The following is a 24,591-nucleotide window of genomic DNA, read 5'->3' as shown; positions in this document are numbered from 1 at the left end:
ATCCTCATCGCTTGTCATTAATAATGGAATAATCGAATAGCAGATAAAAGACTTCATTTATAAAATTTAGCACACAAGTCGTCTGGGAATCGGCGCTCGCTGGGCACCGGGATTAGATGAGAAACCGATCGAGCGCAAATCGTATGACCGAGAGGTCGCGATCCTGCACGCGGCGAATCGACCGAAACGGCAAAGATCGCGCCGGGCGAGCAAATAAATCGTCTGAAGCCGCGGGAACGCGAGACAGAGCGAGATAAAATCGTCCGTTCTTAAGGCGAGAGAGGCGGCCCTCGCCGGTCGGCTGATTAATCGATCGACGTTATCGGCATTAATAGCACTTAAAAGGGAGTAAATCAATGAGATTCCTTCACGGACACAGAGTCGACAGAGAGACAAGACAGAGAGAGAATGGCGGGTAATTAAGATGAGCTTTCCTCTCATAGAGAGACGTACGCACAAGATGAGGTAGGTAGTGAGAGAGGAGGGCAACGACGATCGCGAGAATCTCTTTCTCCCCCAAAGCAACAAATGTGATGGATGATTTCGTGCGTTAGGTACGGGCTTAATTAGGGTTAATTACGCGCGATTGTGCGCGGACGCGCCTTCGTTGCTTCGTTGCTATCGCGGCAGAAACGCTAACGAGCGGATTATTGGCTGATCATGGATGAAAACGCGTCGCGAATGGTGAGAGGGTCATTCTGTATCTCTTTCTTCCTCCTTTCCCTTCTCTCTTTCTCTTTCTCTTTCCCTTTACGTCGACGATAATTAACGACCAAGTCTCATTGCGCACGGAATCACAACGGCGAGTCACTTCCTACTTTCGTGATTACGCGCGGGAGCGGCGTGTAGGGACACGCCGATTATCGATCGGTCTATCTCAATTATTAAGACTTCATTACGATATCGCGAATCCGAGGCGCGAGGCGGCGCTTCGTAATTGCTTTTGATTTCAAGCCCGGCGAGGTAAGACCGATTGCGCAAAGCCAAAGACCGTAGGAGCGAATGCTTGATGGATTCTCGACTTAGCGTAGCCTGAAGGAGTCCCAGTCATTTTCTGCCATTTAAAGCGAACGAATCGGTTTGACGCTAGATAGACTTCATTTTGTTCGATTAGCAAATCTCAAATCAATAATCCGCTTCGTTACTTGAGTTTTACACTTTTAACTGATTGGAATGATGCTTTCTTCATTGTCTTCTTTCTGGCTTGTATAAATCCATAGGATTTAAAGAAAAACAATTTTCTATATTTTTGTCACAGATCTAATGTGCCCATCAATGACACTCTTATAGATATATTATTTTAATTGTTTCAAATATTTATCACTATTTTAATTTTTGACTAATCTTCATTAGACTTATTAAGCCAAAGAAATTCTTAACATAAAAATTAATCAAGAGAAATAAATTTAATCAGTCAATTTAATCAGTCTAGAATTTAATCAATATTTTATTTAAAAAGAACATTATAAGAAAAGCGTGTCCTCTTTTTTAAAATTAAAATCAATGTTTGTTAAACAGCTAGGAAGTGCATTCTGCATATTTCTAACATTTTTCCAGATTAAATGATTTGCCAAAAGTTTCGATGTCTACTTGATCTCACATCTTGACAAAGGGCAGCGTCGATGAATGGCTGCTGGTTCTTCGCGCTTCTCGAAAGTCAAGTGGTTGAGAGACAACTTGATACTAGTATTCTGCCGGATAATTTGAGTATGGGCCGCCCACGAATAATACCTCTTATCGATCATCCAGTTCCGCGAACTCGCGTCCGTCGAGATATTCGAAGACGCCTTTATTCATAACTGGCGTTCGATAACTCAGCATTTCGTGCATGAAATAATTTAGGGGCGTGCATAATAAAAAGGTTCCGAAACATATTTGTTCCTGTCCTTAGAACTTTAGGCCATGTCTTCAATCTACACTCTCGTATATGATATAAATAATATACTAGAGTGTGAATTATATAAATCTTATATACGATATAAATACACTCACATATACGTAAGTTTAATCGTTGTAAAAATAGTCACAAAATAATAAAATAATCGTAAATTAATTGTTATAAGAAATAGTCTAACATAATAAAATCTACATAGATTTCACAATCTATTCACATACAATTAAAGAGAAAAAGAAACATGATAGAGACAAGATTAATCTCAACAAGATTATTATGACAAAAAATTATTATCTCATAGAAAGTTATAAAAAGGAAAATAAAAGAGAAGTTAATGTTTCTCGAGTAGAAAATTGTTTGTTATGTTGAATAATCGTTATTCGTGAGACATTCGGCGCGAAGCACTTCATCATCTCGCGCGACCAACGTCGTCGGGACTATACAATTCAATCCCGAACGGTACCCGTAATGATTCTGTTTCTCTCTATGGACTGGAGCCGGGGGTGGAAGGGGGGCAGCTGACTCTCGCGGGTCTAGTTACCTCGGAGGTCACCAGGGCAGGCGACACCCAGTCAAGGAGAGAAGGATTCGTTCAGTAGTTGCGAGCCAGCACGTCGATGACGAGAGTCCCGACTCGTAAGGTCATAAAACCGTGGTGCGAGGGCGAGACAAAACCACTGTGACTGTGCGAGACCCGATCCACGAAAAATAAGAGAATTGCGAGAAATGAGGTCTGCCAAAAGGGATTCAATCGCAACGATTCTAGCAAGATCTTTAATTATTCTATATCTTTATATATTAGAGTTCTATGCGTATATGTGTTATTTAGTTGCGTATATGTTATTTAGATATGTGGGCGAAGTTAGGATATTTGAAATAATTTTAGAAAATTTTCTGAGGATATTAAATATGGCGGCTGAAATATTATAAACCATAGCTTTTGGAATGAATAATTATACAAAACCGTTATGTTCTTGCTATCCAAAGTTATATCATGCAAAAGCGTTTTTATTTCTCGTTATTACAAAAATATAGTTAATTCATTAGTAGTATTGAAGATGAAAATATGTGTAACATTGAACACTGAAATATAGTATTTTTATAATGAGTATATATCGACATGTATCGGTGTATGTCAATAGAGTATATCAATAGATTCTTCATTTATAAGATATTTTTGAGTAAAATTAGTAAAAAAAATTGATTTGTTAATGTCAAGACGATTTCGCCTCTGTTGGAATGTTAAGATCGCCGTATATTCCTTGCAAAATGCAGTGGTAACAGCTATTACAGTGGTAACATCCGGTAACTGCAATATTCTGTCGCGTACAGTATTGATATCCGATGAAATCAAGAGACGGTGAAGATCTGAGGAAGTGAGATGGCGAAGGGCAAATCAACCAAAAAGACCCATTCTCGAGTCAGTCCGAAGAGCGCGATTATGAGCGGGGGTGGACAAGGGAACGCGGTGACTGCGGGAGCAGACGGTGGGACGTAGGGAGGCCTCGGGAACAATGGGTCCGGTGTGCAGTCTGCGTCTCGGTTACCATTCGGCCGTACCGCTTAGCACGTAACACGACACCCGAGGAGGCGCACGAGCGTACATACACACATCCTCGTACCACAAAACGCACTCACAGACAAGGCATACACGAACACACACGCATATACACGCAAGCGATGATACGTGGATGCATGAGAGTAAGCTTCGAGCAGGAAAGAGGAAGAGACTGCGTGCAAGAGGAAGAAGCCTAACCCCGAAGGGTGAAACCAGCTACGGGGGAGTGAGGGAGGGATTAGGAGGCCTGGGGCTAATCGCCGTCCACTCGGACGTGCTGGACCACACACCGGCGCGTCCGTCCGCGGCCATTTCTCTTCTTGTTCTCGTGAAATATCGCTGTCAAGGGCCCGAACTCTATTAGTCGAGTTCCGCGAGTATACTTGCCCAAGTACTTGCCTCGTGTATCGATTCGTCTGGATCGATCGTGATCCGAGATCTCGCGGATAACAGGATCCCATAGAGGAGGGTAGGGCGGAGTCGATGATTTAGGCGGATCCCGAACATGGATCTCGATCGCGATTAGGTGAGCGCAGCTTGGAAATCTTAAATGTACGAAAGTGTCAAGACTCCGCGTGCCAGTCTACAGTCTTGCGTAATTTAGATGTATTAATTTTTATTGTTAATACACACAATTAGATCATTTGTTTCTTACATTTCTTTGAAATACTAAGAGCACCAAGTTATATATAATTTTTTTATATATACAATTTATACGAAAAGAATAATTTTACTGAACGATCTAAAACTTTGCTGCGGATACAGAGTTGAAAAATAATTTTATTGAAAACTCAAATTGATAGCTTATAGAATATCAAAATTTTTTTGCAACATTGCTCATCATTTTTTAGTTTCCAGCATAACTATTTTAATAGTCGAACAAAATTATTTTCAGATCTGTAAGTTATTCAATCCAGCAAAATTTTAGATCTTTTAGCAAAATCATTCTTTCTACAAATACTTTTTAAAATATATGTAAAAATCACATTTAATAATTTTGGTATAGATTTGTAAAATTGATGAAAATTAACTTGGAACTCAAACAATTCATTGTATAGTAAATAGTGAATAATATATATTCAGTAAAGAATCGGAAAATTATTATGTGTAATAAAGTGTTAAAAAATTACATATATAATGTACACATATTATAATACCACAATTTACTTGAAAGTTATGCTCTGTACATTGATGCACGAATACAAATAATATTCTCGATAGTTATATAATTATAACGAGAAACTAATTATGCGCTTGTGTTTCAGAATAGTAAAGTTAAAATTTCGAAAATGTCAGACAAGCGAAGGGTAAGGGATGTAAATCCAAGGCGCGGAAGATGTTATGTGCTACCACCATTCGCCTTCGGCGCGCTATCTCTCTTAGTTTCGAAAATAGCTTAATCACACAGGACTTGTAGAAAAATCCAGAAATCAAATTACACTGTTCGTACACGGAGAGAAACAGGTAGGCAGTCTCCGTCACACACAAGAGGGCTTACGCGCGTTTCGTGTTCGTGTGTGTGTGTGTGTGTGTGTGTGTGTGTGTGTGTGTGTATTGTGTATACGCAAAACGGAAATGACGCAGCGCGCCAGCAACGCGATCTCCTGTGCATTAAGGCCCAGGCTGCAATTCACGGCGGAGTGTGCTAGTGCTGCGCCTCTCCCCGGCCTTGAATTATATCCTTAATGTTTTCATAAAGCTTCCTTATGTACAGACAATAAAAGCCCTAATTACAGTCGTTCGCCGGGCGAGAGAGCGGCCTCCGAGGCTGGCCGCCTATTACTATTCGCGCTATGCCGGGGCTCCCGTAATTGTTACACCGCGATAAATATTCCTCATCGATCTGACGAGTCTGCGTTTTCCCCCGTAATGGCGCGGTTACGGTCGAAACGTTCTAATTAGAGGCCACTGCCGTTACCCATTAAAATGTCCATGACGTTCTCGCGGCTACACCCCTCGAGTACCGTCGTTCAGGAGAGAAAGAGAGAGAAAGAGCGAGAGAGGGGGAGGGGAGGGGAGGAAGAGAGAGAGAGAGACTAGTTTATAGTTAAATAAGAAAGAAACATCCGGCACAATCTATCCGAATTTTTTTATAACCACACTGTCACAACGTTCGTGTTTTATAATAAATTATATAAATAAAGGATATATAGAACCAACCGCGGATTTTGATGTGTAAAGTATATTATATTTCAATCGTTAATAATGTAAAAATTAATAATGTTATACATGTTTCGACTACATGATTGAGAAACCTTTTCAGAAACAAAAACTTTTAACAAAATTACTGTTAATATTTTTACAAAATTTTTTTATAATTAATTTTATCTGAATATGTAATTAATGATAAATGCAACGTAAACTAAATGTTACGTTGCATTTATCATTAATTACAAAAATATCAAATAATCAATTTTATCAAAAAAAATCCCTCCAAAAAACCCAATAAAATCTAATGGGGAGGTTGAGCTTTTTCAAAAAGCCTGGGGTTTTTTCCAAAAAATCTCTCTTCAACGGGTCATCAAAATCTGTTCAATCTGTCCAATCTGTCATGCCTAAAGCTGAACAGCATGACAAATCTGAAATTATTTGAAAAATAGATTTATATACTTCGTTTGGCGAAAAATATAAAATTTATTTCTCATCTCTCGACAATTGAATTTTACGATGACTATCTTTACCGTAATTATCAAATATAAATTTCTTGTCATTCATTGAAAATTATTGTTGAAAAGATTTGTTAAATATTGTTGAAAATAGACTGAGAAATATGTTCAACATAAATGAGTTAAGAAGGCCATATTCGGTCAAGGCGGATTTTGGTGTTCATATCTTTGTGCGAGTCCATTTTCATTTAATATTTATTTACATCATCTGAAAAAGATATGTGTTCTTTTTACATAGATTAATTAATGCAATTAAAAATCTGGATTATAAATATTTTTTCATCATCACATAAACATCCCATACGTAATTCGAAAGATTCAAAAATTCATGGCTAAGATGATTTTTGCAATAAATTATTTAGAGTGATTTAAAGACGCTTATGAGAACATCAATTAAATTGCATGTCAATTTAATTTGTAATATTACATACTCCAGCTTCAGTCTAAAGTTATGTTTCAAGATCGATGAATAATCGGCGTGTAGTTCGCTTGAACTGGAAATTATAAAAAATTCACATAAATGTATTATTATTAGGCAACAAAACATGCCTCAAATATAGTCCTCTTCACTCATTTATGTAAAAAGATTTAGTTAGATTTAGATGGAACTGGACACTCAACTTTTTTATTTAATTTGGAGAATTCCTTCGAAAATATAGACTTAGAATTATATAAGTCATCTATTATATAAGTTATTACTCGATTCCTCTTATCTTTAATTGACATAGAATCACACTAGTGTTAGAATTGGATAAGCTAGCCGACAGCTATAATTGAGAAAAAAACATTTCCTGGACGTAATAAGCAATAAGACGCTTTTTGTGCGTAATCGCATGTGCGTTGCGTCCGCTTCTCCAATCGAAAAGAGAAAGAAATAGGAATTGATCCGTGGAGAGTTAATTGGAACAAAACTGACGGCGTCGTGACGGCTTTTAGCGGTTAATAGCCGCATCCGTAATTTTCGAACGTATCTGTTTCTTGTTCCCCGAAGCGGCTCTGACAAGAAAATATAGTATATTCTCGCATGCCTTAATGTTCCGTAATTTTTCTTGGAGCCCTTTTCTTGGCAACGTCGTCTGAGGGCCCGCGGTGCCAGTCAGGTGCTACTATGCGTGGGCACCGCGAAAGGGCCCTTTTCGGGAAACGGAGCCGTTCTTTCTCACGCGAACCTCCTTAAGTCCTCGATCATCGCGTAGGGACGACAACGGCGTCTAGCAGAGTCTGACACTCTCAGAGAAGTCGTCCTTGCTGCTCGCCTTTTGCGTTGTTCTATCGCGTGAGCTTCAACATAATTTAATTATCCAATTACACGATCCAATTATACACGAGCCGCGCCCTATTCGTCTCGTCTCACGGCCGTGAGTTTACGCGTTTACGCTGATAATTCGCACATAATATTTGCATGCCGGCAGACTCCGGGCGTAAGCGCGTAAATAATAAAATTACGGCCGGCCATGGCATAAGAATGCAATCACTTATACGCGCCGGTGATCGCCGCCGAGCTGATGTTAATTGCCAAGAATCGCTACTGGTTATATCGCGCACAAAGATTTTCCTCGGTTAGTTACTTCGAATTAAAACCTGGTCCCGATTTTTAACGAACATTCGAGTGCGCGCAATAAAATTTAACTTTCTTAATTTAGCATTGGTTATATAACATGATGCAAACACTTAAATATCTCTTCAAATTTTCGCCTTAAAATTCAGCATAACATCGCGAGGAACATAATATATAATTGAAGTATTAAAGTGGAGAATAGGTACAAAACGCGTAATTGTTATCTGATCTCAATTTAATGATAAAGTTAATTTACACGGTACTTCGTGCTCGACGAAGTCGATACTTTACGGCTTCCCTTAATTGATCACCTTTTTGACACCTAGTCGATAAATTCCCCAAAATCGCGCGCGGCGCGCTCAAGTGACGTGAAATGGCTCGCGATATTAAAGCACGGGGAATTCCGTCGACCGAAGAGAGCCTGTTATTCTCCATCTACCCCGGGGCTGACATAGGGCATTAGGTAAGTGGTAGATAATAATAGGTTACACCCCGCTGATGGCCGAAGGTAGTTCATCGAATGCTGCGGTTTGGCTCATCTCGGTTCCTCTCGCACGCATCCCACGAGGACTATCAAGCTTCCTTGTGGAATGCTTTACCGTTCTGGTGATATTACATGATTCGAGAAACGGGAATTAGCTTAAAACGAATGAAAGACAATGTTCCGAGTATAATCGAATGGATAATTCATTTTAATCTAAAACTAAAAGTTGTAATAGTACTTTAACACACTTAAAAAAAACAGCTGCTTTTTATAAGTTTTTTTTTTCAATCATAAGACTGTCGGTAGGGATTTTAAATTCATATATCTCTTTAAAGGTTAAAAAAGATTAATCCAAATTTCCATTTCCTCGACCATAAAATTAACTTTTTATAAACGATTTTTTTAAAGCAAGGAAATATCAATTAGTAGGCTAAAGTCTATAATGTCTAAAAGAATTTCCTAACACTGTTTCCTAATAACGAAGATCGTTTGAGCTCACGGGACGATGTCTATGAAAAGGAGGTCGATTAAATTTGAAGAAAAAAGAGTGGAAATGAGGAAGCTACATTGGAATTATTGAGAGATTTATGGCTAACAACTCCGCTCACAGTACCAACAGTGAGCGAGCTGTCGTCGCTCAGGATGACGCCAGACTTCGTGATGGCGGAACACGAAGAGAGGTGAAAAGCAAAACGCATGAAAAAGAAGGAAGCTGGTTCACGGGCCGCACTGAATGTCTCTGCGAGCGAACGTATCGCGTGAAGACTTCGACAAAGGAAGAAACCGACGATGGGGAGAAAGAAGAGGTGTGAGGTTGAAGAAGTTCCGCGGATTCTTCCTTCGACATGGAATGCTGTTAAGGGAGAATATTAGAAGATAGATGAAAAAGAGGGGAAGAAAAGTGCAAAGAAAGGCAGAAGCTGCAGAAAGAGACACTAAAGAGGAGGAGGAGGCAAGAGGAAGAGTATAACGCAAATTGGGGAGAGACAAAGAAAAGAATTACAGAAAAGGAGAATGAGGCGAGAGAGAGTCGAAGATAAAAAAGAGAGGGGAAATAGAGAAGACGATGGTAGAGAGCGAGGTGAAGCGAAGTGCGGCGAAGGGGAGGCAAACGGGTAGAGAGCGAGTGTAACAGCGAAGAAATTAATAGCCATAAAATATGAATAGAAATTAGCAGGTTCGGGGTGGCGTGACGCGTTTGCTCGCTCATTTCCTTTCGGCGCGTTGAAAAACAACAAGACAACACAAAATACGGTCGAGCCTGTAATTTACCCGGCTGCCGCCGAGCGGGCCGACGCGCGATCGCCGCCGCGTCGAACGAGCGAGTGTGCGAGTACGCACACACCTACATGCACATACGCATACACGAGCAAATCCGCGTACAGAAAGGTACGAGAACGTTAACGCCCGAGAAGTCAGAGCTCTAGATGCGAGTAGGAACGCTCGTGCATGTATAGGGATGTGCGTATATATGCACGTGTATATGTGTGTACGAGAGATGGAAGTCTGTCGGTGGTGCTCGCAAGCTCGGGCCATCATCGTCGTCGCACAGTAGGTATGGTAGGTAATGATCCGGTAATGACCCTGACGCCTCGGATAGCCAGCCGATATATGGTGGAGTGTGCGTATGCGTGTGTATGTGCGAGTGTATGCGAGTTGGAGCCTTCTCTCCCTGCTCCGCCTCCTCCCTCCGTCTCTCTTGCTGTTTCTTCTTCCCGCGGGTACCCCTGACCGGGCCTAAAGCCCCGATGATGCACGGCGAGACCTTTGTTTTTGCGTTTTAAACGGCGGTTATTAGCTTCGTAGCAGCCACGGCCACTGATGCTGCCTCTCCACCTCTCGTGTCTTCTCTCGCCCTCTCCAGCTCCTTCCTCTTCTTCTTCTACTTCGTCTTCGGAGTCTTTCATCTTTGTCCATCGCCGTGCCCCGCGACTCGCTCTGTCCGTCTCCCTCTGGCACTTTGATAATGCGGCCCGCTAATGGGCCGGCAAGGAGACTGGCGGTATCGGTTGGAGGTGTCTGCGTTGTCGGGGTTGATGCTGGTAGTTGTGTCGAGGAGGTGGAGGAGAGAGGGAGAAAGACGGAGGGAAGGTGCGAGCTGTGAAGAAGAGGTAGGCCGAGTGAGACGAAAAAGATAGAGAGACTTCGCGAGGAGAGGAGAGGAAGAGGAGGAAGAAGAGAGCCAGAGCGGCAGCGGTAATGACAGGCCGTCCGCTCTCGAAGCTAATATAGATGAATGCCCTGCCCTCCTCTTGCCCTCCGGAACCGGGAGAACTTGGAATCGCTCTCTTTCTCCTATGTTACCACCCGTTTCTTTCTTCGGGGCACTTCCACGGCGAGCCGCGAGCCCAAACGACCGGGCCGAGATGCGACTGGCGCGGAACTGTGCGCGAGTAGCGACCGAAATGTACTCTGCCAAATGCGTATCTCTTAGATACAATCATTAAAACATAACACATGGTTGAACGTTGAAAATATAGATTGATCTACGTTCATGTTCGAAGCTGTTTTCCCAGAGTTTGGTCCCAAAGATTCTACAAAGTTTTAGCAAATTTTAATACAAAGTTTCCTATTTCAATATATAATGCTAAATAGTGTTTTCTAATAATTCTGACAAGTTCAAGAAGTACAAAAAGAAGGAAAGAAGTGAACGTATGTCAACGCGTTTAGAATTTCTTTGAATATAAATGAGGTAAGATGTCCAATATAGCTTTATACTCAATATAGTTTATTTGCTGTTTGTAATTACATGGATAATTAAATCATCACTGCACTCATATAAATATTGAAAATCTGTTATATTTTCAATCAATATTCAGAAATGTTTCCTATTTTGAATCTGATCACCTGTTCTGTTTTCAATGTTAGACTCAGCAAAAATTGCAACGTTTAGACAAACTATATTGGATAATACACTTTACAACAAGTTCAAGTATCATCGTTCCAAACAACATTGAATAACAATGTACAACTTCAGTGCCTACTTTCCCCCATAGACCTTAACGACTTCGCCTAGTCCTAGAATCATCAATCTGTACCGTAAAACGGCGCCTCTCATCCGCCATCGCGCTTTCGCATAGGCAGCCGCGATTCCGCGATCCTCGGCTGTCCGTGCTGATGTTTTCACGACGTTGACGGCAGTGCTGTGCGCGCCGCGAACACGTACGCGAGGAGGAGACCGAACACACGTACGCGAGAAGAGAAGGCAGAGAAAAGGGAAAGAGGGAGTGAAAGAAAGAGGGCCGGAGGGGCATCTATCTATCAGCGCCGGCGTGAAGTGGGCGGGTGCATGCGCCGTATTGCTCCGTACGGCCGCTCTCTCATTAACTCCGGACGCCGCCGGAGCGGCGCATCCGTGTACGGCTAACGTGGAGGCGACTGCCGGCGTTCCTCATCGGGACGGAGGGGTCCGGCCGTTCGCGCTGGACCCTCTCGATCTTCGCGGCTGTACGTGCTTATCTGGAGCGAGTACGGCAACGATCGGTGTCATCGGCTGATGGAGAACGCGAAGACGCGCGCGAGTTCTTTCAATGTCAGTAACTTCCGCCCAGAATCACTCCCGGTCTCGTAATCTCTCTTCTCCGACATTTCAAATGCGCCCTTTCAAAATTACACTACTATTCAAAAGTATTTTTTTATTCCGATTTTTGTACGCCTGAATTTCGTTGTACACTCAAAGAAAAAGACGTAGTATAATGACAACTATATGAATGATACTATACAAGTTTCATATTATGTGAAATTAATGTACAGTTGAATGAATTATTTTATAGTTGCATTAAATGTAAAATAGTTTATTCAACTACACACACATACATAATATATATAAAACCTGCATAGTTGTTACTGGAGACTCTCAGTAGGAGTCTGGTCACTCAAATATGGCGGCAACATTTTACTTTATATTGTTAGAGTATATACATAGACTTCTATAAACTTTATGTGACTCATTCTACATCCTTTGTAATACAGAGTTATATTTACCTCAGATGTGAACAGATGGTGAACAATAAGCTATTGAATGTCCAGACTCTTACTTGAGAATCTCTAGTTGTCACCTACGTGACATCACTTGTCTTTGTCTGAGTGTAATTCTATTATTCTCTTTGCATAAGTAAAATGCTATTTTGATTAAATCTTATTATTAAGCCTAACATCTAGAAGATTAAAATAGATTGAAAATCACGCTTCTTTATTTAATTAAAGAAGACAAGATGGGTAAATACTTTCGAGTAATAGCATATACATTTGCACAACATTGTCATCTCTAGGTTTATAGATTGTTCATATTTCTAACGCAGCATTATCTGAAGTTAACATACGTTGCATCGTGTTACCATACAGCGCATTGCAATTTCAATAGCCAGAAAATATTGATCAATCCATGAATTTTTACAACCATCGAACGCGCAGTTTCGAAAATGTAAATCACCTTGATTCATAGATTGCTAAATGTTCCTAATACTCATATATCTTTTAGATATACATAATTCTATATACGTATCTATAGATTACTAGACGACGTATTCACAGAAGGTTTAACTGCTCAAGAGAGTAAATTTATACACTTAAAAATTATCGCTAAAAGGTTGCAGTGACGCGTATATAAATCTTCCCCATAAATACAGTTTTTATTTTTTTTAAATATATGTATATCGCTGTAAACAAAACAGCATAATTAACTTGAAATTTCGTGTCTTTGCATGAATGAATGTTTATCAACAAGTATTGCTAATTCGAATGGTGAGATGGGGGTATAGGCAACTGATAAAGAACCCGCATCGAATCACCGGACTCCAAATTAGTTCCGCGATAACCCGACCACCCGGAATGATTTTCGCCTATCGATAATTTCTGATCAGCTACGCATGCTAGCACTAGCTACGAAGCGTTGCTTCAACTAACAAAGTTGGAATCCCAAGCGGGCACACCCAGTGCCAAGAGCGACAGCGTTATCGGAGTATTGGTGACCCTAAAAGATTTTTATCGATGACAGAGTCCCACGGTAGTCTATCTCGAGCGAGTTTTATGGGGATGTTTCCACGTGTAGTAATTTCGAAAAATGAAGGGGGAGGGTGGCAGGAGGCGTATAATTCTCGATAGTGGTCGGAACTCAATGACTTCGATGGCGGTGTTCTTTTCAACGGAATGCAAAGCAGCGAACCGATCGACTTTTCGAGAGCTCGAGATAACGGACGAGTCTTAGAATGACGATGCAGAATTTAGGCGGCCGTCTGTTAGGCAGGTGCTGATTTAGGGAGGATCGTGGTGTGGCAGTGATTCCGGGACGAGATCATGTCCGTGCAACCAAGATGTGGAGTCATTAAAATGCACACGTAGCTCGTTGTTATTTGATTCGCCATGAAATCGCCTTGATGGAACGAAAGTAGGTACGTGTGCGTAAACAAACCGATTGTAAAGGCTATATAATGGCACACATAAAATTTAAGCGGTAAACAAAGCAACATTTTGGACATTCTGACATTCTTTATTGTTATTGACCAACTTGCTTACTATCTACTATCGTCTTTTTGCCCTACATTTTTCTGTATGGACTTAGGACTATCACACACATTTTCTGTAACAGTAATCATAAAACTTATAAGACTTAGTCAAATTTTTTTTAGAATTCTTGACTGTGATTGGCTAATTCTTATGATACGTCTAACGGTTACTGTTACGGAAAGAGTGTGTGCGGCAGTCGTAAATAGTTCGAAGATCTCACGGTTATCCATTGTCAGATGGAAAAATAGCTTTGTTTCCATTGTCAGATGAAAATTAGAACTGTGTTTCAAGATAATAAATAGTTGGCGTGCAGTTCATATATGAGACTTTGCTTCCAAGAAAGTTGACTTTAAATATTTGCCGCGGGTAAGGATTTAATTGATGAATTAGAATAGTAGAACTCATGAAAATATATCATTTTATTACTTTTTAATTATCAATTTTATTATATGAAATTAGGAAATTATTTATTAGAAATTTTTAAAAATTCAGAGACATCTATATATAAGTATTCAAAAATACAACAGTAATGTCACAATTCCATCGTTTACGAGTCCGAGGATACGAAGAAAAAGCAATAAGATCATTTATATTTGCAAAGTTCAGGAATACGAGTCCCCTAAAATCTGAGAATAATTGGAAGAAAAATAACGATTCCTAACTCGTGCTCCAAAGGTCTTAGGGACAGACCAAGGATTTTAGCATTCACGGAGCCCGGGGACCATTACCATAAATTTATCGCGACCTTCGGTGTTTGCATCCTGCGATCCTTAGACCTGCGTTTTCCGCCGACCTCCCACGCACACCTCCTTTTAATAGAGAAGCGGCATAAATTCGCTTTGATATACGTCCAGGTCGGGTAGCACTCGTACATACATGAAAATATCGCGCGTACGGCTCGATCCATCACGGAACTTCTTTCTGCCGCGCCACGCGCAGATCGTTCGAGCGGCGAGCATACAGCTCGCGAGTGGGAAGATCGCGCGCTTCGGCTATTAATAATCGTAAACGAGAAGTTCGCGTGTTTTTGCCGGACGCGTTTCGCGCAACTTAATTTTTTAACGATCAGCTCGGGGATCGCGATGGGGTGCGACGGAGAAGTGCGCAGGGCACGAAGAATCGCCGGGGAGAATTGAAAAAAAAAAAGATACGCGAGCCGATAATCCGATGTGCATACTTGACAATAAACGCAGCACCCGGGAGAAACGCATGGTGCTGTAATAATATTCGCTCCAAGAGCGCGCAGCGGGACGACGGTGCTGAAATCGGTCGGTAATTAAAAGCCACGTTACTTTTATTGTCGTCCCCCTTTCGGTGCCACCCCAACTGGACCTCTTTCCGTCGCCGCTGGCCGGCTCGTAGGTTTTTCTCGGTCGATTGCCTCTTCGCACCATGGACTGACTTCTTCTCGCGGCGAGGCGGTTATCGGACCGTTCGGCCTCATTTAATAAGTAAGAACGACACGCCGGTAGCCGAGCGAGCATCGACGCGAGCAACGCCCACTAAATTGTTAACGGCGTCGACTTGCGGCGATCTCTCGGGGATCGCGATGCAGGGTTTTTATGCAAATCGACTCGTATATGTATACGATGTGTGTCCGCGAATCGATAACGGACACCCAATAAAGTCGTCTCTTCCCTCCCTAATGCGAGCTTCTCGTCCTTCGCTCTGTGTTTCAGGATCGTTCTCCGTTACTTCGTTCTTGTATCCCTGCTATTTAATCTTGAATAAACGTTGTGTAATTCTTGTGTACGTTTCTACCAATGTAGATTAACTTCAATCTTTAACTTGCCTTTTTTTATCTTTATATATTCTTATCTCGCCAGTTCTTTAGAAAAAGATAAAGAGTAAATTAAATCGAGATTTTAGTTTGCATTGATAGAAAGGACTATTAGAGAGATTTTCTGTGTTAATGTTCGCTTTATGTCGCGTCTATTTAATTATGCATTTGTGATGGAAGTATATTGTTTGCGACAAGGTAAGAATTAAGAGATAGGAATTCAGATTTTTCAAAATCTGTAGTCTGAAGTCTTGACAGAAAATCGCAAGAATTTAGGTTCTGTTTTTCGTTTGGAATACATAATTCTGAATTAAGCTGTCAATATTTAATGAACAAGTCTTAGAATTAATATACGCAGAAGAGAATTAATAATTGAAAATAAAGATGGTAATACTTGATCCTGAACGTCCAACCATCATTACAATATTAATCATCCGAATGATATATTGCCTCCTGACTGTTTGTTTTGAATTTTTTAAAGAAGGTATCAATAATATTGTACAAAATAATTATATAATAATATTAATAAACTTAATTTAGAATTATTTATTTCAAATGAAATACGGAAATCCGTTGATTATTGTTAGTTAAGTATCAGGAGATTGCTTAGGGTTTGTATACGTACAACCAAATTTTGGTTCGAAATTATTCTATATGTACTTAAGTTACTTAATATCATGTACGTTCTCCTGGAATAAGTTGTGGTCTTAGTACTATAAACTGCATCTTTTTCTCTTTTTTTCTGCTTTTTCTCCCTTTCTCGAACGCTCTCATTTTTTATTTGTTCTTCTCATCGCTTTAACGATCACGAAACCGTTCGCGTACCTGTCGTGAAGCACCTGCCTCGCGAGAAGCGAAATGCAATTAAATTGTTTATCCGATCGTAATGAGGCGGTAATCGCGACACTTAAATGCCGTTAGGGTTTTCGGTGCCGATCGAGAGGATTATTAACGATACGATGGAACGGTCGTGTTCAGCTGAGTTTCGCGGATTTTTCAGGGGTCGAAAAACACGGTTGCATTAATAGCGCGAATTATGAACGGCGATGTTCTGAATTATGAGCTTAATTAATCGCAAAACGATCTTGCACGGGGAGATAGGTGCCATGCCCAAACCGGGAATTTTTCGTGAAAGTGGCATTCAGCGGCCCAGCTGCGATCACGTGCAAATTGGAAGAGGCGTGACGAGAGTCCTGCCTCACTTAACGCGCGCCGCGTTCCTTAATATATTTCTGAGGATCGGTGGGCGGTGCGAGAGCACCAGACGGTTTTTCGTAAAATATGGTACCGAATCCGAGACCCCGCGACCGAAGCCCCTGCCTTCTCTCTCGGGGCGGACTAATCAATTTTTAAACGCAAGGCTGTAGCAAGAAGCCGGGAAATTGAACATAAAATTCTCAATCTTGATATGGTGGCGTATAATTTACAACAATACGAGGAGAGATGCCTCCGTGTCTTACGCTAGTTCCGAATTATGTTAATTTTATATTGGTATACATGTTACAATTAAAATTAAATTGGAATTACAATAAATTGGTTATCCATATTAATTTGTTTTCATGTTCTATCTCTTATTATATAATTATATTTTATTTATTACATGTCTGTCTTTCTCAATTGTCTCTTTATACGTTATGTTTACATTTTGAAATTACTTTTAAAGATTTTAGAATCCTCTCGAATCCTATAGAAAAGATTTTGCAATCTGAATTCTCTGATATATGTATATTCCAAAATTTCTCTTTCTTTCTTTAGATCAATAAATCTTGAAGATCCAAATTGATTCCTTCTGTAAATAAGTGATTTCTTATGTTTATTTGAATCCTTTGATTTAAAGGTGAATATTTTGCTGAAATAGTGACGAATTATCATCAAGCAAAAAAATAAAAGAAATGATTGAAATGCCATTTTATACAGGCATGATAAACAATATTGATAATCGATTAATCATACAATCATCTGTTAAGGAGATCCTAAAGCGAAACTCCGACTGTTACCAGAGGTTACTGTTTTTCAAACGTATCGATATATCTTCATATACTACCACACCAATATTTCACGCAACTTATGATACACACAGTCGTATATTCGTGTCAATTTTCGTATAATAAATTCGTCGCGATAAAACGTTTAAGTCTAATTCTAAGAATTCGACGTTATTTGTTCATGCAAATTATTTGTAAATTACTATTTCGTAAGTATAAGTTACAAAATTTTCGTATCAAGCAAATGTCATGACTTGACAGTTTGAGATGCCATGTTATAATAAGAAATGATGAAAATATATTAATTTCGAAATTTTTGATCGTTTTAACACGTATTAACGCGTATACTTTAATTCTGGAAAAGGATTTTCGAATCTGTAAAAGGGAAAAAAAAGTATTTGTTATACAAAAAAATTATATGATTTAGTCGATAATACAGACGGCTTTAGGATCTCTTTAACAACAGAATGTTGGCATCAAAGATGATCTTGCGATGACGGCGGCGCTGAACAAATGCATTCGCATATATATAAATATATATATTTTTCCGTTATGTGTCTCGTAGCCGCAAACACGGAGAGGAGAGAGAAAGACAGAAGGAATGCATGTGATGAGCAGGTGCATCGTCATTCGTGCAGATAGATGATCATGGATAATTCGAAATCGGCCGCGTGCGCGTGCTCATTTCGGTGCCGATCTTACTTGCTTCGACGTTTAACGTTGTTGTAAATTTCCGCCTTGAACGCGAGAGATCTAAGCGATAATTTAGTCTGCGCCGTGTGCGATTAAGTGCCGACGTTCTAATGGGATGTAATGATCGGCCGTGACGATCGAGAAGAGCCGCGTGTCGATAGGTCGGATCCTCGCGATGCGAAACGCGATGCAAGAAACGAGCCGGATGATCGCGTAAAAACTTGTCCCGGAAATATAAAATGGTAGAATACTAGTCGATTGAACGCGATGTATAATATTAGAAAGAGGCAAAAGAAAATAAACAGGAAAATTCCTTGATTTGCATACCATGGAACGAGACACACGATTGTTAGAGATTTTTGGAACCATCTTTGAATAATAATTTGTACAATAGCATCTTTTATTTTTGAAAAAAAAGCTAAAAAAGCTATTCATTTTATTTATCCTTTCGATTTAACTATTAAAAAAATTAATATTTTTGAAGAGAAATAAATTATCAGCAATTTTATATCTCGATTGGAATTATTTTGCCACTTTTTCGTGTTATAAAAGCCTATTATATAAATATTAGTATCTAAATAAGATAACAATAGTAATCAAATTGACTCTTTATTATCAAATAAACTCTTTATTTAAAAAAAAAACAAAATAAATATCTTTAATAATAAAGTATGTATTAAATAAATTTTTTGTGATTATAAACCATTTTGAAAAGACTTTAATAAACAAAAATATTAGAATATTAGAAATCACGCAAATTAAAATACAATTTAAAAGCTGCTGCAGTTTTAGATAAAACTTTTATCTAAAACTGTAGCAGAATATGATAATTTCGCTGCATAAACCATTATAAGATTTACTTGTTGTTTTTTGCATTTGACTTCAGGACATATTTACGACCACAATTTTTTGCTGATATTAGCTTTTTTGGTTAATTTTTTAGTTTTCAGCTGATGTACAAACATCTTTAAAAACCGACTAATAATTAATCAATCTTTATCGTACATTGGAACTCCTTCGTCGTTCGTAATTTCTTTCGAGCGTCGTAGTTTTTTTTCGAGAGCAATTAATTCGTTCGTAGATCCGAGGATGATTCGCGTGAGAAAAAATCGAGGAAATTGTCGGCTGGATAACGTATGCGCTGACACTCTAATCGCGTTTTAATTAACCCCTTCCAGTAGGACGTCGGCGCCGTGCCGACACGGGAGTTATAGATATTTCATTCGAAAATATAGGTTTTAATTTAGCGGCCGCTCGATCAACGTCCGGTCGTTATAAATGGACGCTATGATTGCTCGTTACACCGCTATGCAGAAAAGCGTTCGCCGGGACTGGACGGTTTGGAACTCCCTGGCGAGGAGAGACGGTTGCGGCGCAGACAGATTAGCTGCTAGGCTAGCTGAGGTATATTTTAATCGACTTTCGTGAATTATTATTATTATTATTCGATCAGTTATCGATATAAAGCCAGCGCGAATTTCAAATCTTTCTTAATTCTTTAATTAAATCCCTTTTCATCCTGAATTCTGAATATGGAATTGAGAAAGTATTATCTTGTATTTTCTACGAGAGTTTGAACTTACCGATCGAAGTCTGTGAGTCTTGATGAGTCCCTAAAACCCTTGGCGAACGGATTACTATCGATCTTCAATCTCGTTATCTGCAAGAAACATATTCTTCCATCAAGTTTGATATTTCTTTCAAGATTTTAAATAATATTTAAAATTTAAAAAAGATTTTATATTATAAGAAAAGAAATGCTATTATTACGCATAAATCTTAATCTGAAGTTGCTGCTAATTTTAATATTTTGCATAATAAACTTGAAGTTTGATTTTTGCAAAGCAATTGAAATATATATGAGAATATGAAGGTCAAAATAAAAAGATTATTATATACTGTTAGCTGACGAAAACTTGGGTTCATATTCATAGTCGATTCTTATATTTAAAACTGTCTTGATACAATCCTGAGACGTCATAAGCTAATCACAGAACCGTATTAACATCTGAAGATATTAATTATGATAGTTTTAAAATAAGAACAGACTATGAATATCAGCTTTAGTATAGTAACGAAACGTATCACATTATTGTTTTCTTTTAAGAGTGAATACATATTTATGTTTATAACAACATCTTTATGAGCTTATTATTTAGACCTCATATTCCTTTCTATTAATATTTTATTATTACATGGTTAAAAATTTTTAATAAATAAAAAATGAAAGAGACTGTCACTTCTGTGTATCTAATATGGGATGCGTTCTTGAAACTATATAGTATATGTTACGTGCGCTATAGATTTTCAGCACTGGCAGTGAATATCGGAACGCATTCACGATGAACAGAAGATCTTTCTTTTTAACATTAGAACCGTGATTATATCATTTTTAACCCATCTGATAGTTCTTTTTTTTTTCAATTAATTTGAAATTCCACGTGGAGTTTTATATTTTCGTGACTTTTTATAAATAATGATTATAATTAATTACAAATAATTTTATTTTTACGGTAACCTTCCCCATAATCATCCAATAAATATCCAGATTTACCTCGAAAATTAGATTAATTATGTAACGTGATTTTAAGCAATACGAAAAAAATCGCAGGTCTCAAAAACTAATTCGAAAGCATAACTTTAATTTCGCGATGCAAATATTCAGCGATCTATTCGAATGGTCCGTGTTCGTTGAGAATTAACTTGCACTGTATAATCGACTGTGTATTTGACGATACATCTGGACTCACCAACTGATTCTGATACGCAGTGACAGCGGTGAAAATGGCCTCCGGAAAGATAAACGTCTTATACTCTTCCTTTTGAAGGTCGGTGATATGCAAGTTGCTGTCGTCGGTGTGTCGACAGCGAATCAAGTGTATCCTCGGCTGATACCTGTGCATCGAGTTCAGTACAATCTGCAACAACGAAAAGATCTGCCGTTTGATTATTGCTCCTCTCGACAGGATTAAACGCGAAAAATTGATTTCACGTTCTTTCCTTCAATGAATTCCATGAGCGAAATTGCGCGGCTTGTATCGCGATACCCCCAATAACAATAAAATACGATTATCATTGCGATCGGCGACGATATTCCGCGCGAACGCACACCTTAAGTCGCCGATTATCGTAAGTTACCGGGTAATTATTTAGCTTACATGTCTCCGTACTTAATATATTTCGTGTCCAAAGAAACGCTGGGCTCCAGTTATCGCAAGTAGATTATCAACGGAAGGTAGGATACCTCTACCTTATTCGCCTGACTTTTACATTTCTAGAAATGGGTCACAACGGTCCATAGTGTAATCTTCCTAATGGACACGAGAGATAATAAATACAGAGACAGAGAAAACTTATATATAACGATGTAGCAACATGGAGTACTCACTATCGTTTAAGCCCGATTCGCCCGATTTAACGAAAATTCGTTTCGACCTAAACTTAATTAACTAAACTTAGCTAACTACAAGATCCATTCAAAATTAAGCTAGAGCAACATCTTATTGTTATCTGCCTCATGTACATTGAGAGAAAATGGTTGCAATTATTATAATTCATAGTCATTTTTAATGTCAACTATACGTATATTTTTTGATAAAACTAAAATATAATCATTATTGTTAACATTATAGCAATAATAATTTATACAAAACTTGAAGAAGTAAAAGTTGAATCAATAAATTCCAAAATGAAACGATCTAAGACGGATCTTGTACGGATCTTAAAAAAAATTGGAGTTGGATGTTTAAAGATTTGAAAGCTGAAATTATTAAAACGTTTTTTTTTTTGAAATTTTAAAAATTTACGCGATATGGAGTATTAAATACAATTATAAAAATGGAGTTCCAATTAAGAACCATAATTATTTTACGATGCAATTATAATCACAAAGACTGAATTTTTTTTTTTTCAGTGTAAAACCTGTGATTCAGGAGATTCTCTTAATTCTCGATATGAGAGAAATAGAAATGGAAGCTTCTCGTTATTGCGCAAGCATTTTTCTCGAATATCTCGAGACTGGCGTGTCATTTGGAAAAGTCGCGCAGATAGGTAGGTTAAAGTTTGAAGTGAGATTTCCATTTCCAAGAGAGAGAGAGAGAGAGAGAGAGGGGGGGGGAGGGGAGAGGGACTCTGTCGCAGGTAGATACTGTAGATAGCGCGCGGCGCTACAGCCGGGGCGAAGTCCTGTATCGATTTCCTGTCCGAAACAATGTGGCGCGACGAAACAAATTCCCCGCGACGGTATCATGTAACGCGCGAGCAACCGCGCGCGCATCGCGCTCCGCCTTACCATTTTCGAGGGCAATCCGCGCGACGAGACATACGAAGGTGATTAGAATCGGGGGATGGTTTGGATTAAAATTAACTCCTGAGAGGGAAAAGATAGAGAGAGAGAGAGAGAGAGAGAGAGAGAGAGACGAAGAGAGTAATTAGACATTGAAGATTAAACGTGATATTCGCATCTTGTGAACCGCAAGAATATCCAAATTATGCTTTCGAGTAAATTACACAGAGTAAAGCGGCTTTTAGACGATCGATATTGTTGTACAATATTTGATGTTGCACAATTTTACAGATCGTCTGGAAGTTCAATATAGCCTCCCTGTGGAAATTTCATGTACTTTTGAAGCAAGACTTTTTTAGCAGCAATTATTGGACAATTGTATTAACTCTGTCTGTAACCGAAACTATACTTATTGTTAGGATTCCATTCAAGATGTAACTCTTTGTCTGTAATTACTACGCACAAAAGATGCGCAAAATGAATCCATTTACTGAAGAAAAACAAGACAATAACTGAGCAGGTGTTTATACAAGTACTTTTATCAAGAAAACTGCTTCAACCTTTGAATAAAAATGATCAAGTTCAAGGGCATATCAATAATATTGTACAAAATAATTGCACAATAACATTGAGCATTTAGGCGTGTAGAGAGGAATCACAAAATTAAAAAAAGATTGTACGTATCATTCTTGCATGAATTTGTATAAATACATTTTTGGAAACAGATGTGGATTCAATAGACCTCGGGACGGTGGGCTAATTACTGAAATCGAGCCGGTCGGACGGGCTCGTTAGCATACATCGGGAATGATCCTAGAACGAGAAGCAGAGTCTCGCAACAGGAGGCGCGAGAGAGAAAGAGAGAACACGAGGGAAAAAGAGAGAGTGTGTCGGTAGCCGGACTTATATATTATCGCTAATATGAAATATGAAGGCGGCTGCGATGCCGCAACTGTTGAGACTTAACGGCTGCAGGTGGCCTGACAGAGTCTTTGGGCATTTCGGGCCCTTCTCGCCGGCCCTGACTTTTAAGTCCCGTTTGCGCGACCGGCTTCGATCCTACGCATACATGTGTGTGAGTAAACGGACGCGACGATCACGTATTATACGATTATGTATATAAAAAAATATGTGTATTTATACAGAGTATTCCGTATAAAGACCGTATCAATGCTTAAGGGTAAAGTCCTGAGATCATTTTAAGACGAAAATCCTAATACTCCAAATCGAGGCTATATATAGTTTTTGAATTATAAGCATTTAAAGTTAGTTAATCATGATATTATCTGAAGTGCGTGTGTTTGTGTGTGATTGGCATTTTACGTTATATCACATTATAATCACACCTGAATGCGCGAACTTTAGGTACTCCCTAAATTTGAATCTAGTCACTGATTATTCAGTGGCATACTTGACACTGGATACTCAGTGAAGTTCAACTAAAAAAGACAGAAAATTTGAGCATTATATATCTAAAATACTGATATTTGCATATTAATTTCAATCTTTTAATACCATATTTATTGATTTTATGCACTAAAACAAGATTAGTTAGATCACATAATAAAGGTTAGCTAGATTAGGGATCTCACATTTCACTGATTACCAGTGGCATATTTGACACTGGTATCAGTGATTATCCACTGATTCAGATTTAAAGAGTGATTCGATAATTTTATGTACTTATAATTCGAAATGATCTCAGAACTCTACCTTTAAGTGTTATTACAGTCTTTGCAGTCACCAAGTATATTTTACATATATATATATATATATATATATATATATATATATATATATATACACATGTAAACATATACGATCGAGTATGCATATCTGCGATAAACTGTCGTGCGTACGTCCGATCGGATAACTTATTCCGTCGAGCACGACCAGTTTGGGAATTCGATTATCTCGATTTTCCCGGGAAACATGTGTACGAACAATACTTCATCCGACAAAATTGTCAACGAGCGATGAAAGGGAAACGTCGGCTCTACCGGAATCTCGATCTCCCGTTATCACGAACTGTCATGAAAACGAATGTGTAGTCTTGTTTTTCCTATCTGATTTTATTTAATTCAGTTATAATCGATTCATAATTAACCCTTATGAAGACCGTGTCTTCATGAGTATAAATTACACGTCTTTAAAGTTTATTTATTTCCTTTCGTTACGCGAGA

At 38.8% G+C, this 24,591-nt stretch overlaps 1 protein-coding gene across 4 annotated transcripts in view; it reads right to left on the bottom strand.

Moving 5' to 3' along the window:
- The window catches only part of LOC105144894 (T-box protein H15), a 71,351-nt gene that overhangs the window by 3,579 nt on the left and 43,181 nt on the right, over positions 1-24,591 (bottom strand). For 3 of the 4 annotated variants that reach the window (XM_011054129.2, XM_087415394.1, XM_011054130.2), the window contains exons 4-5: positions 20,874-21,041; positions 19,707-19,783 (exon numbers count right to left, since the gene is read on the bottom strand). In XM_011054129.2, coding sequence (XP_011052431.1) covers positions 19,707-19,783; positions 20,874-21,041 — 245 coding nt within the window. Of the gene's footprint in view, positions 1-1,529; positions 17,235-19,706; positions 19,784-20,873; positions 21,042-24,591 lie in introns of those variants that run through there. The other variant, XM_087415395.1, reaches the window with a different exon arrangement.

This window comes from Acromyrmex echinatior, chromosome 18 (genome assembly GCF_024713525.1).
Source record: "Acromyrmex echinatior isolate Ae372 chromosome 18, ASM2471352v2, whole genome shotgun sequence".
Classification (NCBI taxonomy): Eukaryota; Metazoa; Arthropoda; class Insecta; order Hymenoptera; family Formicidae; genus Acromyrmex; species Acromyrmex echinatior.
This window is presented reverse-complemented; position numbering and strand designations above follow the sequence as displayed.